The sequence below is a fragment of the Cnephaeus nilssonii genome (assembly GCF_951640355.1).
Source record: "Cnephaeus nilssonii genome assembly, chromosome: 9".
In the NCBI taxonomy this organism is placed as follows: domain Eukaryota; kingdom Metazoa; phylum Chordata; class Mammalia; order Chiroptera; family Vespertilionidae; genus Cnephaeus; species Cnephaeus nilssonii.
In genome coordinates, this window is record NC_137080.1 from 86,715,031 (window position 1) to 86,730,192 (window position 15,162).

General features: G+C 44.2%; 2 protein-coding genes across 18 annotated transcripts in view; one reads left to right on the plus strand and one right to left on the minus strand.

Moving 5' to 3' along the window:
- NFYA (nuclear transcription factor Y subunit alpha) overlaps window positions 1-8,487 on the minus strand; it is a 32,664-nt gene extending 24,177 nt beyond the window's left edge. For 8 of the 12 annotated variants that reach the window (XM_079780778.1, XM_079780782.1, XM_079780776.1 and 5 more), the window contains exons 1-2: window positions 8,351-8,487; window positions 180-327 (exon numbers count right to left, since the gene is read on the minus strand). In XM_079780778.1, coding sequence (XP_079636904.1) covers window positions 180-254 — 75 coding nt within the window. In that variant the 5' untranslated portion in view covers window positions 255-327; window positions 8,351-8,487. Of the gene's footprint in view, window positions 1-179; window positions 328-7,971; window positions 8,301-8,350 lie in introns of those variants that run through there. The other 4 variants (XM_079780772.1, XM_079780773.1, XM_079780774.1 and 1 more) reach the window with 3 other exon arrangements.
- A 277-nt stretch (window positions 8,488-8,764) lies between these two features.
- OARD1 (O-acyl-ADP-ribose deacylase 1) lies at window positions 8,765-14,749 on the plus strand. 6 transcript variants are annotated; one of them, XM_079780787.1, is made up of 6 exons: window positions 8,765-8,865; window positions 9,679-9,758; window positions 10,083-10,227; window positions 11,412-11,470; window positions 12,479-12,591; window positions 13,985-14,672. In XM_079780787.1, the coding sequence occupies exons 2-6, from the start codon at window positions 9,720-9,722 to the stop codon at window positions 14,085-14,087; spliced, it is 459 nt and encodes a 152-aa protein (XP_079636913.1). In that variant the 5' UTR covers window positions 8,765-8,865; window positions 9,679-9,719; the 3' UTR covers window positions 14,088-14,672. The 6 variants fall into 6 exon arrangements, with proteins under 6 accessions (XP_079636913.1, XP_079636910.1, XP_079636914.1 ...); XM_079780784.1 differs by having other exon boundaries at window positions 8,835-8,974; XM_079780783.1 differs by lacking the exon at window positions 8,765-8,865 and adding an exon at window positions 8,985-9,114.
- Window positions 14,750-15,162: the final 413 nt, after the last annotated feature.

Genomic DNA, 15,162 nt, shown 5'->3' on the forward strand with positions numbered 1-15,162 from the left:
CTAAACACGGAAAACAGGAGAGAAATCACAAGTTTAATCTTCAAAAACCACTTCGTTGTTAGCACAAGTCATTAGACCCATTCTTTATAAGATCTGGTATCTCTGAAATAATTCCCCAATTGAGTAGTGCCATTATCAGCTCCATTGCTGAGACATTTAAAGCAGTTTTACTTCCATACCTGCTGCTGAATCGGACCAGCCTGTACAACAATCTGCTCCGTTGAACTATTGCTGTTCGCTGTATACTGCTCCATGGTCCCTCCAAGTTAGAATCCTGTACACAGGGAATTTCACTCCGGAGATTAGAGAAGACTGTGAGGTGCACTCCTATTAGAAATGTTGGGAAAAAAACAAGAGTAGAGATTGTCAATAAGGCTATGCCAGATGATTAACTTTGAGACTGATCACTGTACTTTATTTGTAAGAAATCAGCATAAGAAAATAGAAAATGTTTATACAGTGTCATTTTTAACTAGGATTACATGGTACAATCATGACAACAATATCATAATTCTATTTCATGTTTTAAAAATGCTTTTAGCCATTTCACTGGCAATCTTACCTTTTAATAATAAAAAAGCAATACCTGTATCTTAGAAATACTCATGAGTTATAATATCACTTTGTTACAGGCTTATTTAACACTGATTTTTAAGTCTGCACATGTACTTTAGAGAAGAAACAGTTTCTTTAATTTATAACAGGTGTTGCAAGCCAAACATGTAACTCTAGTTCCCTACATATTTAAAACTTCAGGGTTTATTATTTAGTATAAGTAAATTACCCAGGCCTGAAGTCAAACATTTATTTTGCTTATCAAAATCTCCATTAAGTGGCACCAAGTAAGAATGCCCTAGCAAAGATTTAGGAGTTTGCATTTTAATCCAGAGCAAGAAATAAAAAGTAATTATACTAATGGCAAAAATAATTCTTTACAGATTAAATATAAGGAAAAATTTTAAATGGCTATGATTTTCTCTAAAAAGACCGTAAATTTTTTCTAGTCTTGAATTTGAATGCCTAATAACATGCCACCCTTTATTGTATCATTTTAACTTATTATGGCAATTTTCAAATATATACAAAAGTAGTGAGAACATTATAATGAACCCCCATAGCCATAATCTAACTTCAACAATTTTCAACTCATAGTCAATCTTGTTTCACATATATCTCAATCACTTTTCACCGTCCCCTAGATTATTTTGAAGCAAATCCAAGACACCATATTATTCCCCAAATCCACAAATACTTTAGCATCTATCTCTAAAGAGACTCTTTTCTGTTTATCAATTTATAACAATGATATTGTCTCTACTATATTATTCAAATATTAAAAAATAAATAAGTCTGTAATATCATTAAATAGCTAGTCCATGTCCAAATTTACCATTCTCATACACTTTAACAGTAGAAAATAAGGATACAATTAGGTAAATTGAAGTGATATTTGAGAACTGTGAATAAAGACTTGATTCAAAAATTTAAGGGTAATTCTCCTTGGAAATACCGGGGAGGCACAGGTATATAAACAAAATGCAGATAAATCTTTTCCTCAATTTTTCTCTAGGCCTTCATAAATCCTAAAAAGTGAATAACATTGTGTGAGAGAACTAAACTGCACATTATAGCAGCAAAGCAAGGCACCACTCTCTATTAATCCACACATAATGGATGAGATTAGTCACTTGCAAGGTGTCTCAATATTGTGTGAAAGAAATAAAAATATATTCAAGTGCATATCTAAGTATTTAGGAAGAAGTGTATTGATGGCAAAAATTTACTTTGAAATGCATTAAAAAATAAGACTGATGGATGAATGGGTGTAAAGATGGATATCTAATAAGACAAGTATGGTACAATGTTAATGGTAGACTCTAGGTGATGGGTATAGAGGTGTTTATTGTAAAGTTCTTTTAACTTTACTGTGAGTTTGAACAATTTTATACTAAAATGTTGAAAGGAAAAAATCTAACAAAAATTAATTAAGCTTATCACTCATAACCAAAATGGTATGTAGTATATAAGAGCCATAAATGACAGGATGACTGTGTCATCACAGCATCACGCACCAGGTCATACAGTTCTCCAACTCGCTACCATTGCTCTAATGAAATACTCACCAAGCAAATATGTAGTTTTAATTTGCATTTACGTATATATAGATTAGTCAATAAGGGGTATATATAATCAGCAACACAAGTAAATTTGATAGCTATTTTCTCATTACCCACCATGACCAGAGGCTAGGGATCAAACCTGCAATCCAGATATGTGCCCTGGACCAGGAACTGAACCCACGACCCTTTGGTCCAAGGGCTGACACTCTAACCACTGAGCTTATCATCTAGGGTATGATAAAAATGTTTTATATCCTCATTGTGGTGGTGGTTACATAGGTGTATAAATTTGTCAAAATTCATCCAAACCTAAATTTAAAATAATTACCCTTTGTATCTAAACTGTTTATCTCAAAGTTAATTGATAAAGTTGATCTCCTTATTGTATGAGATTCTTTTCTTGACCACTAATTTCCAGAAATTTGCATCTTACTTAAATAGCATATGAGTTACTAATAAACAGGTCATGCAGATTTTCTTAACTAATTAATCCCATAACACAACTGCTCCAAATTAAAAACATTTAAATCCACTCTACTCTGAAGGATAAAAAAAAGAGCTGTTTCAAATCTAATAGCAATCCTCTCTCATATTAATGTGAAAGTGATTCAGTCTGGAACATGATATTGAGATTGCTAATGGTGAATTCAATAACACAACTAGCTTCAGTGAAGCCATATGTCCTACTGCTGTGAGTTTCAGTTAGCAGAACTGTTACAGGCAGTTAGACAGACATGAGCAGAGCAAGGACAATGGGCTAGTACAGAAACTCCAGAGGGCAGAAAGCCCTGGATGCCTAGCAAGGGGCAAAACTGGGAAAACAAAGAATATCACCCCCAGGGTAACCTTTCCTTCCCTGACTTTTCATACTGCTAGCCATGTGGTTTAGACCCCTGGCCTTTTCCTCCCTAAAGATAGCATCTAGGCCTCTGTTGTATTTCAGCTCCAGGCCTAGAAAAGCAGCAAAACCAGACAAGCATGCCATGGCAGCCTCAGGACCAGCTGCACTAATGACCTCTGGCCCAGGACCATGAAAGAGCACACCTGGAAAACAGATGCATATTCTGTTGAGACCCTCCCCTGAGATTCCCACCTGCAAGAGAGAGATAAATACCCTCAACACAAAGGATCCAGTGCCTGCTTGCCCCCCGGGCAGCACATCCCCGCCATTGCCATTCCCTTCCCCTCTTCTTCCTTGTAAGGGACCCAGTGAGACATGCAACCAGGGGAGCAATGAGCAGCAGCAGCTTGTCCCAGGCTAAGCCCCCAAACCTGTCTCCAAGGCTCCCTTTCCTCTGACTTCTCAGTGAGCCAAAGCAGCGCAGCCTAGGCTCTTGTTACACTGTCCTAAGTATGTTTTTGCTTGCTTTGTTGCACTTTGTCTCTTGATCAAAATCTTTCCTTCAAGAAGACAAGAACTAAGATCTAGTCCTCTCGCCAATAACAGAACTGTAATAAAACCTGACATTGTCTTTTCTCAAGTGCTACTCTGCCCAAGATTCTGACAAAATTAAATCAGCCAGATTTAGTCTGTCTAGCTCTTGTTTCTAACTCAAAGTTTCAAATGTTTTTTTCCTCAAAGAGATGTGCTTATTCTGGCTAGCATGAAAATTCTTCTTTCCACTTCAAGGCACAGAACCTGAAATGTAGCTAATTACTAGGAATACATTTTATGTGGACCCACACATATTTTTAAAGCTTAAACTTTCAGAGAGTCAACTGTAAGCATGTAAAAGCCCTCAAAATTACCATATTTGACAATCACTACCAGGTAAGTCTAGATTAGAAGCTTTCAAACTTCTCTGACCACAATTCACAGTAAGAAACACCATTTCCTATCAAACATTAAAAAAGTAACTGAAACAAAAGTTTCATGAATACTTATCATATATATATATATATATATATATATATATACTATCTAATAAAAGAGTAATATGCAAATTAACCATCACTCTGCTACACCCACAAGCCATGCCCACCAGCCAATCAGGAGTGAGTATGCAAATTAACCCAACCAAGATGGCTGCAGCCATGGAGAGAGCAGGAGGCTTGGGTTTCCCCAGCAATGGAGGAAGCCAAGCTTCTGTAGCCCTGGCCTGCCTTGGCCTCCGCTCAAGGCTACAAAGTTTCAATTATAGAAGATAAATAAATCCCAGATCCCAGGGCCTCCACTTGGGTTGCAAGGGGGGCATGGCTGGCCTGCAAATCACCACAGGCTCCTCACCCAGGCCACCCCACACCCCAAAGGAACCCTGACCCTGATCCGGGACACCCTTCAGGGCAAACCAGCTGGCCCCCATCCCTGCACTAGGCCTCTATCCTATCTAATAAAAGAGTAACATGCAAATTGACCATCACTCCAACACACAAGATGGCTGCCCCCATGTGGTCAAAGATGGCTGCCACAAGAGGGCCAGCAGGGGAGGGCAGTTGGGAGGGACCAGGCCTGCAAGGGAGGGCAATTGGGGGCGATCAAGCCTGCAGGGGAGGGCAGTTAGGGGTGACCAGGTCAGCAGAGGAAGGAAGCTGGGGGTGACCGGGCCTGCAGGGAAGGGCAGTTGGGGGGGACCAGGCGTGCAGGGGAGAGCAGTTGGGGGGGGGGGGACCAGGCTTGCAGGGGAGGGCAGTTAGGGGTGACCAGGCTGGTAGGGGAGCAGTTAGGCATCAATCAGGCTGGCAGGGGAGTGGTTAGGGGGTGATCAGGTTGGCAGGCAGAAGCAGTTAGGGGCAATCAGGAAGGCAGGCAAGCGAGTAGTTGGGAGCCAGCAGTCCTGGATTGTGAGAGGGATGTCTGACTGCCCATTTATCCCAGTAGGATCGGGCCTAAACAGGCAGTTGGACATCCCTCGAGGGGTCCCAGATTGGAGAGGGTGCAGGCTGGGCTGAGGGACACCCCACCCCCCATGCACGAATTTCGTGCACCTGGCCTCTAGTGTGTGTGTGTGTGTGTGTGTATATATATATATATACACACACACACACACACATACATACACACACACACACACACACACACACACACACACACACACATATTAGAGGCCCGTTGCACAAAGATTCGTGCAATTGGCCTTCCTTCCCCTGGCTGCCAGCACAGGTTTTCCTCCGGCACCCAGGACACAGCGGAGCCAAGACTTCAGCCTTCAGGTTTGGCTTGTGCCTGCATATGCAAATTAACCCACCATCTTTGTTGGTTAATTTGCATACTCCTGACTGGCTGGTGGGCATTACAGAGGTATGGTCAATTTGCATCTTTCTCTTTTATTAGTGTAGATTATATATATATCTATATCTAGATATATATATATAACCCCCGCCCCCCAGAGAGGAAGGGAGAGGGAGAGATAGAAACATCAATAATGAGAGAGAATCAATGATTGGCTACCTCCTGCACGCCCACTGGGAATCTGAGCAATCCAGGCATGTGCCCTGACCAGGAATTGAATCGTGACCTCCTGATTCATAGGTCAACGCTCAACCACTGAGCCATGCTGGTCAGGTAATGAATACTTATCTTTTATAACATAAAATATAAACTTTGTTACTTTCTATTTTATTATAAAAATTACCAGCATTAGCCCACTAAATTGATTTTACAACTCAACAAATGGGTCCTGGTTCTTTGATAAAAGACTAGAACGAATAGCTGTCCAGCTTCCTTACTGCTCAAGGTTTCTGGATTAGAATTCCTAATTTGCTCCTTTCTCCACTAATGATGTATCATGTCCCAGACACTGTCCTAAATGTTTTAGAAAAAGAAACTGACAAAGATTCTAACTTCAAAGAGTCTTTAAGTTTAGTAAAGGAGTAAAAATCTGTACTGGAATCTAAGAGACAGAAGGTAATAAGGCAATCTGGAGGAGAGATTTCTTCTACCGGGGATAGACAAATCAAGGAAGACTTTAGGAAAACATGGCATCTAACCTGGTGTTAAGTTCAAGAAAGATTTATATGTGATGATGTGGGAAGGGGTGGAGTACTCCAAATGAAGAACCAACATAGTAACAAGGACACAAAAATTTCAACATATGAACAGCAGACTAAAAGGCCCCACACCTCAAGTGAAAGATAGAGGCTAGACTACTGTCTCTCAAAATTCCAAGTTCTTCTGTAGACAGGTGGGAGTTCCAGGTGTTTAGCAAAAAAGTAACCAGACAATAACCGTCTTTTAGAACAGCAGGTGGTCCATGAGGTCCGAAAGGTTGACAACCACTGTTTTAGAAAGTCTAGCAAGTGTTTGGTGGTTTTAAAGTGACCAGATAGCCCAGCGGGTGAGGGCACGTGCCTGGGTTTTGGGCTCCATCCCTAGTAGGGGGTGTGCAGGAGGCAGCCAACGGATGGTTCTCATCCTTGATGTTTCTATCTCTCTCTCCCTTCAAGTCAATAAAGACATATTTTTTAAAAGTGATATGTTTTAAAAAAAACATCTAAGACACACTGCACATCCATTAATGTGGATAAGAATTAAAGAGCCCTGGATTAGTTGTTTTCTGAAACCTACCAGTTGTATGACCTTAGTAAATGTGTTTAGAAAAACCGGCATCATACTGAAGGCCTACTCTGGGTGCTAAGGACTGCACTAGGTGCTTCACATAAGTAAAGAGTTTTCTTAAAGTCCTAGGGAAATCTCCCTTTCTTCCCCCAAAGAAGCCACTGTTATAGGACAGAACCCCACAAGTCAGAAACTTGTTTTCCCAATCTTAAACTCTCACCACTACTGCCTACTGCCCCATTCTGTCCCCTCACCCCCTTTCAGACAGCACAATTTGGTGTCTCTGCCCATGCTCTTCTTTCTTGTCAGAAGAAATCCAATCATCCTTCAGGCCAATCAAAAGGGTGGCTATATTAAGCTTTCCAGAAGGCTGTTGGTAGTCACACATTAGTACTGTACTTCACAAAAAGAAACTTGGCCCCGTTACATCACTAACCGCTAGGTATTAATTAGTTGTTCACCTGTCAATCTCCACTAGGCAGGGAAGATTCTTATTTACATCTACCCTCTCCCTCCCCATCAAATATACTGATGCCTGGTACCTACTACTAACTGTTTCATACTTGGTTGTCAACAGAGATTTCTTCTTACCCTAAAACCCAACAATATCTGCTGGAAAAAAACCACACACGTTAATATGGAATTGGAAAGCATATTAGAAAAAGTAAACCAAGAGTAGCTGTGGGTTGAGCTAAGAAGTCAAGCCTGATCAGTTCAAAGTGACACAGAAAGCTGAAAAACGAATGTACATTGTCAAGGGAGGAAGAGTTCACGAGGTAGAAGTAACAGTATGAAAAGCAAGTTGTGCAGCCTGCGGGAAAGAAACGGGAAGGGCTAGCAATCTTCTAAGGGTGAGATTCCAGGCACCGAGTGGGCTGGCCTTAGCGCCCGGGCAAGAAAGGGGAGACCGCTTGGTCGGGCTCCAAGACTGAGGTGTACGGTGCTGCCCCAGCGAGCGCGGCGGGGAGAGGAAATGACGAGCCAAAAGGGGGTGGTAACGGCGCCAGCCCGGGTCCCGAGCCGAGCCTGATGAAAGGAGGGGCCCGGCAGACCTGGGAGAGTGGGCGCACTAACCGACTCCCCAGCCCCGGGAAACGGCGGGGGCGGCGCCGAGGCGGGCCGGGCCGGCCCCCTCTTCCCGCCGCACGTAGGGGCCCCGCGGCGGCGACGCGAGTCTTCCCCAGGCCCCCCTGCCGACCCCGGAGGGCGGCGGATTGCCACGGCTCCCGGAGGCCTGGGGGACGCGAGCCCCGAGGGGGCAGGTTCCCGTCCCGAGGGCCGGAGCGCGGAGAGTGCTAGGACGGGCTTCAGTGTGAGGCCGGAACGACCCGGAGGAAACCACCGAGGCGTGCGCACCTGAGTGTAGAAACATTCATGACAGGCAAGCCCGTCACTCCCGAGCCTGGGCGCTGAGAACCTCAGCCTAAGGGTCGGGGGAACCCGGACGCATCCCCAGCTGGCCCTGGCACCCTGCAAGGGACAGGACCCCGAGGTGCCTGCCCCCGGGGGCCCCATCCCCGCGCGGGGCAGCCCTCTGAAGGCCTCGGCCGGGAGTGCCCCGCGGCGCTCGCAAGGTCTAGGCCGGGGCCGCCAGCTGGGGCCCCGCTCGGCTAGGCTCAGCTCGACTCCCCGGGCTCGACGGGAGCCTGGGCCTTTCCTGAGTGGTCAGCGAGACCCGCCAATCCGGGCGCTGGGGCCGGCTCTGGGCCGCTGGATATTGGCTCCTTATACTAACCGTGCCTCGCTCCCCCGGTTCGCTGCCCGCGCTGATTGGCTCCACTACCGGACTCCGAAACCCAATCAGAGGCTCCAGCCACCGCTGCCGCCGCCACTGCCGCTGCCTCGCAAAATGGCGAACCTGAACAAAGGGGAATCGGGCCTCCCTCCAACCGCCTCCGCGCAGGCGCTTCTGAGACCACGCCCCCTAACACCTTGCTCTGGGCACGCCCCACGCCTGGTTGAAGGAGCACTGCGCAGGCGTCCTTGAAGCCACGCCCACTTTCCGGAATAGCTACCCCTCCCTACGGGAAAAAACACGCCGGCGTCTTCTAGATGCGCCAGTCCCTTCGACTAGTACACTGCCCTGGACATATTACTACGCAGGCGCTAACGAGCTCGTTTGCCAACTTCCCACCCCTTTCTTTGCGGCCACGAGAGGCACACCCCTGGGCTAATGCGCAAGCGCCGTTCCTTCCCGCTCGAGGTGGCGGTCTCGTTACGCATGCTCGGGTGGCGGCGGGAGACTGCACGGTATTTACCGCCGGAAGTTCGGCGGCCATCACCAAAGAGTGCTGGTTGGGCTAGCTAGCTAGAGGGGCTCGTTCCCGCGTCGCTCCCAGGTGGTGGGCGGCCATCTTAGGTGCGTACTCAAGGGCTGTGGCGGGATTGGTTCCGCGCCTGGTCTCGTAGGCTGTTCCCAACCTACCAGGGCCGGGTATGAAGCCCTTCCCCGCGGGGCGGGACCTCCTAACGGCCGACTTCAGGTGAAGGGTAACCCCGGTACGTTGAGGCTTAGAGCGAGCCTCCTCGCTCCTTCCCACGGGACCCAAGGACAGACTGTGCACCCTCGCTGACCCGCTGCAGGGTAGGAGACAGAGGGTGGGAGGCTTCTCCAGGCTCCTGCCTGCTCCCCCAGAAGAGGGGAGCGAGCCTGGAGAGGCCGCCTTCCCTCTCCTTCCTGCGCGGGGCAGCACACTCCCTCCGCGCGAAGTCCCTCCTTTTTTCTTCTAGGCCAAACCCACCGAGTTTCGGGGCTGTCCTAGGTCCGCCGGGCGCGGGGAAAGGCGGAGGCGTGTCTTAGGGCCGCCTTTTCTTGGAGGGCGGGGCGGGCGCCCCGGGAAAGCGCGAAATGCGAGCGGGGCCCAGCCGCCGTCAACCTAAGGCATTTCCCTCTTCCTGGCCCCGGGAGTCTTGTATTTATTTCCTACAGGCTGAACGGTGTCACATTCAGAGATATAAGTTGGGGGGGGGGGGGGGAGGGGGAAATAATGCGTGGTCAGGGCGATCTGAATATAATATATTCAGGCTGCCTAAGCATTTTTCTTTACTTTTCCCTCCTCATAGCTGAAGAAATATTTAAATTCTGGAGATAGCAACTCGGTATCATGGCCGGCAGCCCTAATGAAGATGCAGAAGGAAGCAGAGTGCGTAATAACCATTAAGTTATGGTGAACTGAAATTCAGAATAATTGAGGTCAAAAACATAAACACTTTTTAATGAAACCAGTAATTGAATTGTCTTTCTTTTTTCGATAGCTGATTTATTTTAGAAAGGCTAATACAACCTAGACAGACACCAGCCATCACTTTCCTTTGACATATGCTTTGATTCGTGTGGTTAACTGCTTAAATTCTAAGGATTTGGCTTTTAATCAAGAAGGTGGGTAGGGGTGGTGGATACTGTAAAGGAAAACAAGTAACTATTTTTCTGCATCTAATAAAACATTTTCCCCATTTGCACGTTTTAGATCACCTATGTGAAAGGAGACCTTTTTGCATGCCCCAAAACAGACTCTCTAGCCCACTGTATCAGTGAGGATTGTCGGATGGGCGCTGGGATAGCTGTCCTCTTCAAGAAGAAATTTGGAGGGGTGCAGGAACTGTTAAATCAACGTGAGTTGTTTTTTATTAAACATTTTTATTGATTTCAGAGAGGAAGGAAGGAGAGACAGAAACATCAATGATGAGAGAGAGAGGTTGATTGGCTGCCTCCTGCACAACCCCATTGGGGATCCAGCCCACAACCCCGGGCATGTGCCCTTGACCTGAATCGAACCTGGGACCCTTTAGTCCACAGGCTGATGCTCTATCCACTGAGCCAAACCAGATAGGGCTCAACGTGATTTTTGAAAACAATTTAATTCTTATTCCCTGGCTGGAACATCTTTTGACCTGTTACACTCATTAAACAAGATATACATGTAAAGAGGAGGTTCCTAACCACTGAGTACTTTTATTGTGCTCATCAGATTAAGTTTTTCCTCCACAAAAATAGTCTCTAGTTTGGGTCCTTTATCACGCCAAGCTTGAATTCTTGTAAAAGTTTCTATTCTTCCTCTACCATAAAGCTCTATTGATAATGCTCCACTTCTCTGGAAACCTTAATTATTCTGAAGTGCTTAGCAAAATCCAGTTATTAGTTTGTTTACCCATACTGTATTTAGGAGTTTAGTATCCTCCTCCTTCCATAACCCCTCCTTTCATTTCCTGCCAGTGATTTAAAACCAGAGGTGTGTATTAGAGTCATGTGGAGCTTCTGAAGCAGTTGCTCAGACCACAGTGTAGGCTTATTCAATCACCTTCTCCACCAGTGATTCTGATCCCAGCCTTCAAAAAAGCAATTTCTTGCTGCTTTGTATTATAGTTAATATATGAACATGACACTTTTTCTTGATGGAAAGCTTATAATTAGAAACTTTTTTGTGTACTTACGTTCCCCATAATGCTTAAACATTAGCTCTTTGTATGTAAAAATGAACATATTTGGCAAAGGAAGAATGCTGTATATTCTAAAACATTTTGGGGCAGTAGACAAAGTTTTTAAGTGAACAGTAAGGGTGTACTTGAAAATAGGAGCAGGACAGGAGATGGGTGTGAGGAAAATGGTTGAGAAAACATGATTAAGAAAGCTGGATGCTCAGGAATACAGTATTTAGGAAGGCTGATAAGGAGCAAAGTGTTCATAGGAGACAATAGGTTTAGGTAAACCAATCTAAAGATTTTTTTAAAAATCTAAGAATGGAGATCAGTGTTTTGATTTTCATTTTTCTTTCTACTATTAAATAACTTTTTCTTAGAAAAGAAATCTGGAGAAGTGGCTGTTCTGAAGAGAGATGGGCGATACATATATTACTTGGTAAGATGGGGCCTATTCTCAATATGTTCTAAGGACTGGTGAACAGATAGGCTGCACTGAATTTGTGTTGACCATGATAGTCCATTCTAGACAACTAAACATGTCAAAAAGCTTCTGATCTCATGCCAACTCAGGTCCAGAGGTGAGGCTGTGTGTGTGGAGCTCCGGGTTAGAAAAGAAGCATCTTAGCTTCATGGGAAGGAGTACTGTGACATCTTCCAAAGGCCTGTGTTCTAAGACTTGGAAAAGTTAGGGATGCCTCTCATACTTGAATTCCTTCCTCCTCATAGTGAGATAGAAAAACTGTAATGTCTTGAGACAGATTGCCCAAAGCAGTTTTTCATTCTTCCCTATCAAATGCACTCAGCTGCTTTCCTGCCTGCTGCCTCTGAGGGAGTCTTCCCTGTCCACATGGTCTTCGGCCCCAGAAAGAGTGTGGCTTCTTGGCGATGGTGCTGGTGACCTACAGCCAGCCCACTAAGAGCTTGGTTTGGACAGCACACTAAGTGGTGTCATGTCTTTGAATGCTGTCTTTAAGGCTGCTGGGGCTTCAGTGTTATTTGGAGTACTACCAGTTTGTCTCTGTTCTTTTATAGAGAAACAAAAAGCAAGCAAGCATAGTTTCTAAGTAAATAGACTTAGGACATTTTTGGGTGGTATGGGTTCTTGTTACAGATATGCAGCTTATCTCTTGGAAGTGGCACAAAGACTTTCACCTACTTTGCTTAAAAACAATACACAATAGGCACAGCCTCTTAACCTCCTGGGCTTGAGAGAAGGAAAGATTATTACCTGGGAGTGTCTGAATTTCTCAGGCCCTATTTAGTTGATTTTCCTGAAGGCCTCCCATAACTGCAAGGGACAGTATGACATTTGTCATCCCTGCTTTAGACTGTTCTATAAAAATACACTTTTTGTTTTAATTATCAGGATGTTGGGAGATGTGATGGCTTCTCTTTGGCTATCATTTTGGACTAATAGAAGTTTGAATTCTTTCTTTGTACTCAGATTACAAAGAAAAGGGCTTCACACAAGCCAACTTACGAAAACTTACAGAAGAGTTTAGAAGCCATGAAGTCCCATTGTCTGAAGAATGGAGTCACAGACCTCTCCATGCCCAGGCAAGGAAATCCAGGGCCTTAAGTGAAGACTTGATTGGTGGGGTTTAGACAAATGACTTAAAAGCTTAATCCAAAATACTAACGTAATTTAAAGGTGGGCAAATTTCAAAACTTGAGAAATATCACCAGTGGACCAGTTGCCAGACCTTAAGCCAAAGCATACCCATTTCTTAGCTTGGGTTGAATGACTTGGAGCTGGTCATTAAAACCCACACCTGCCTCAACCTATGTAGTAGGGAGGAACTGTTGTTCAGTCACATTTGTTAAATTTCTAGAATCCTCTGCCTGAATCTTAGCTTCTATTCCTGAAGCAGTATAAGCTTAAGAACCAAGACAGAGCAATTGTGATTTTCCTCTGGGCCCCTTCAGGTGTCCCAAACCTGTTAATCCTGTGCAAAAAAAGCTGTAAAGGATCTCTACCATTTAAATTGCCTGCTTGTTGATGGTCACCTTGGGCAATAGCCAGAGGATATATCCCTGATGTAATGTTTTAGACACTACCTATTGGGAACTTAAGGAATGACATTGGGGTTTTTTCTGTAGGCCCTTTGTATCCTTTTCAGGAAATAAGCTTGGGTTCATCTCTCTTTCTGTCAGTCTAGTTTTGCGTCAGTGCTGACCATACATGCAGGTTTATTTCAAGCTCTTAAGTTACTTAAGTGACTACAGGGTCCCTCGTCTTACACTGGTCTTCAATATACTTAGATTATGTATCATAAACTTTTTTTAAATCACAGTATTTTTCAAGGACTTAATCATCACATTACATGAGATTAGCATTTTAAAGCCTTTCTCTCCCCCCCCCCCCCCCCCCCCCCCAGAGATGTTGAGGATCAGTAAAGTAACATCTTAGAAGAAAGGTGCTAGGTAATAGAGTTTTGTGGGTCAATAAAGGTTTTTCACTAGGGTGTTGCAAAGAACTGAATTGCAGTCAGCTTGACATTTCTCAGCATTCCATCTTGATTTCTTTTTTTGCAGAGATCCTGTCCTTTGTCTTTTTCTTTTATCTTGCTTAACTTTCCATGATCATAAGTGTATTTTTAAAATGCCAGTCTTTCCCCATCCTCCCACAGCTAGTTTTCATCAGTAGACATAGATGGATAGTGTTTGTCCCATGTCACAGCAGTTATACATTGCTAAATGTTGCTTGAAACAATGGGGAAGTGGTAACAAGTAGGTAAAAGAGAAGTGACAGCTGTGGGATGTTGGTGCTGTCAGGAACAGCCTTGGGTGACTCACAACAGGAATTCCAAGCTTCCACCAGGACTGCCTATAGTGTGAGGTCAGATAATTTGTTCTTATGCTCTGGGTGAATGCAGCCTAAAGGAAGAGAGAAGGATTGATTTCCTCGATACCTTCATCGCAACCAATGGAGATGTTTTATCTTTTTCAGGATTGGGTGTGGTCTTGATCGTCTGCAATGGGAAAATGTATCCACAATAATTGAGGAGGTGTTTGAGGCAACAGACATCAGAATTACTGTGTACACACTCTGAACAGATGAGCATTTTGGATGTGTCCATGTTTTCCTGTGTCATTCTTACTGGGCCAAAGGACTGGGCAAACTGACTTTAAAAATGATCAGAGGGAAGTTTCATGTGAAATATTCTGTCAACAGGCCATGCTTGGGTTTCTGTATTCCCATGATTGGACTGGGACTCTGAAGGAGGGATTGCTTGGGAAATGTTGCTGTGATTTTTTTCTTTTCTTTTCAGGAAGGTAGGTAATAGCCTGATAATATTAGGCAGGGAACCAGGTGTTGGGCCCTATGATCCTTTTTTGCCCCAGGATGCTACATAATTTGTTTGGCTTGCCACTAGGTGGCAGCATTGATTCTACTTCTCTGCTGTTTAAGAGAAATTTTAGGAAAAATGAACATTTCAGTTAATTTTGCATCTTTTGTTATTTGTGCATTTACTTTGTATTATCCTTATGTCCTCAAATTCATCCTAGGAAAGAATTTTGAGGTGTGTTTCTTTTGTTGTTTAAATTACAAAAATGGGTTTTTACATTGTTAACAAGGAATCTGTGGGGGGAAAAGTGGGAAAATAAATATCTTCTTGGGCTACAGTGAGGTTCTGTACACATGTGTGTGTTATTCTGGACTTGGATAATGGAGGATTCACCTACAACTTAATTTGGAAAAATCAGAGAGGGGTCCAGTGGGAAGGCAGCAAGGTGAAAAACAGAATGGACAGCATCTATGGGTCAGCTTACTGGAAAGGCAGGATTTTAGAATCCACTCATGGTGAACTCTTCTGTTTACTACATAGTTTGTGATTGAACCTTTCTGAATTCAGTCATGAAATAATTGATGGTAAATGCTTGGCAAAGTGCTTATTGAGGAGTAATGACTCATTGTTCTCAACAAAATCCATATGAATCTTCTTCAAAAAAAGACTCATTTCCAAAAAAACTTCTGTTTTGGTAGTGGGGGGCTAGGGAAGATGGCCAGGTTTCTTTGTTTTTAAGCTCCAGAGGACAGTAAGGTATAACCAGCTGGGATGGAGAGCAGTAAATATTAATCCTCTTCTTAAGCTAAGAAAGCAGCACTTTGTCTACTCCTGTTTT

What these genes read in the sequence shown, in the direction of transcription:
- OARD1 (XM_079780787.1), top strand. Translation starts at nt 9,720, where the DNA reads ATGGCCGGCAGCCCTAATGAAGATGCAGAAGGAAGCAGA. An exon ending in GCAGGAACTGTTAAATCAAC is followed by an intron (nt 10,228 to 11,411) that starts GTGAGTTGTTTT and finishes ACTTTTTCTTAG; the next exon opens with AAAAGAAATCTGGAGAAGTG. An exon ending in GGCGATACATATATTACTTG is followed by an intron (nt 11,471 to 12,478) that starts GTAAGATGGGGC and finishes CTTTGTACTCAG; the next exon opens with ATTACAAAGAAAAGGGCTTC.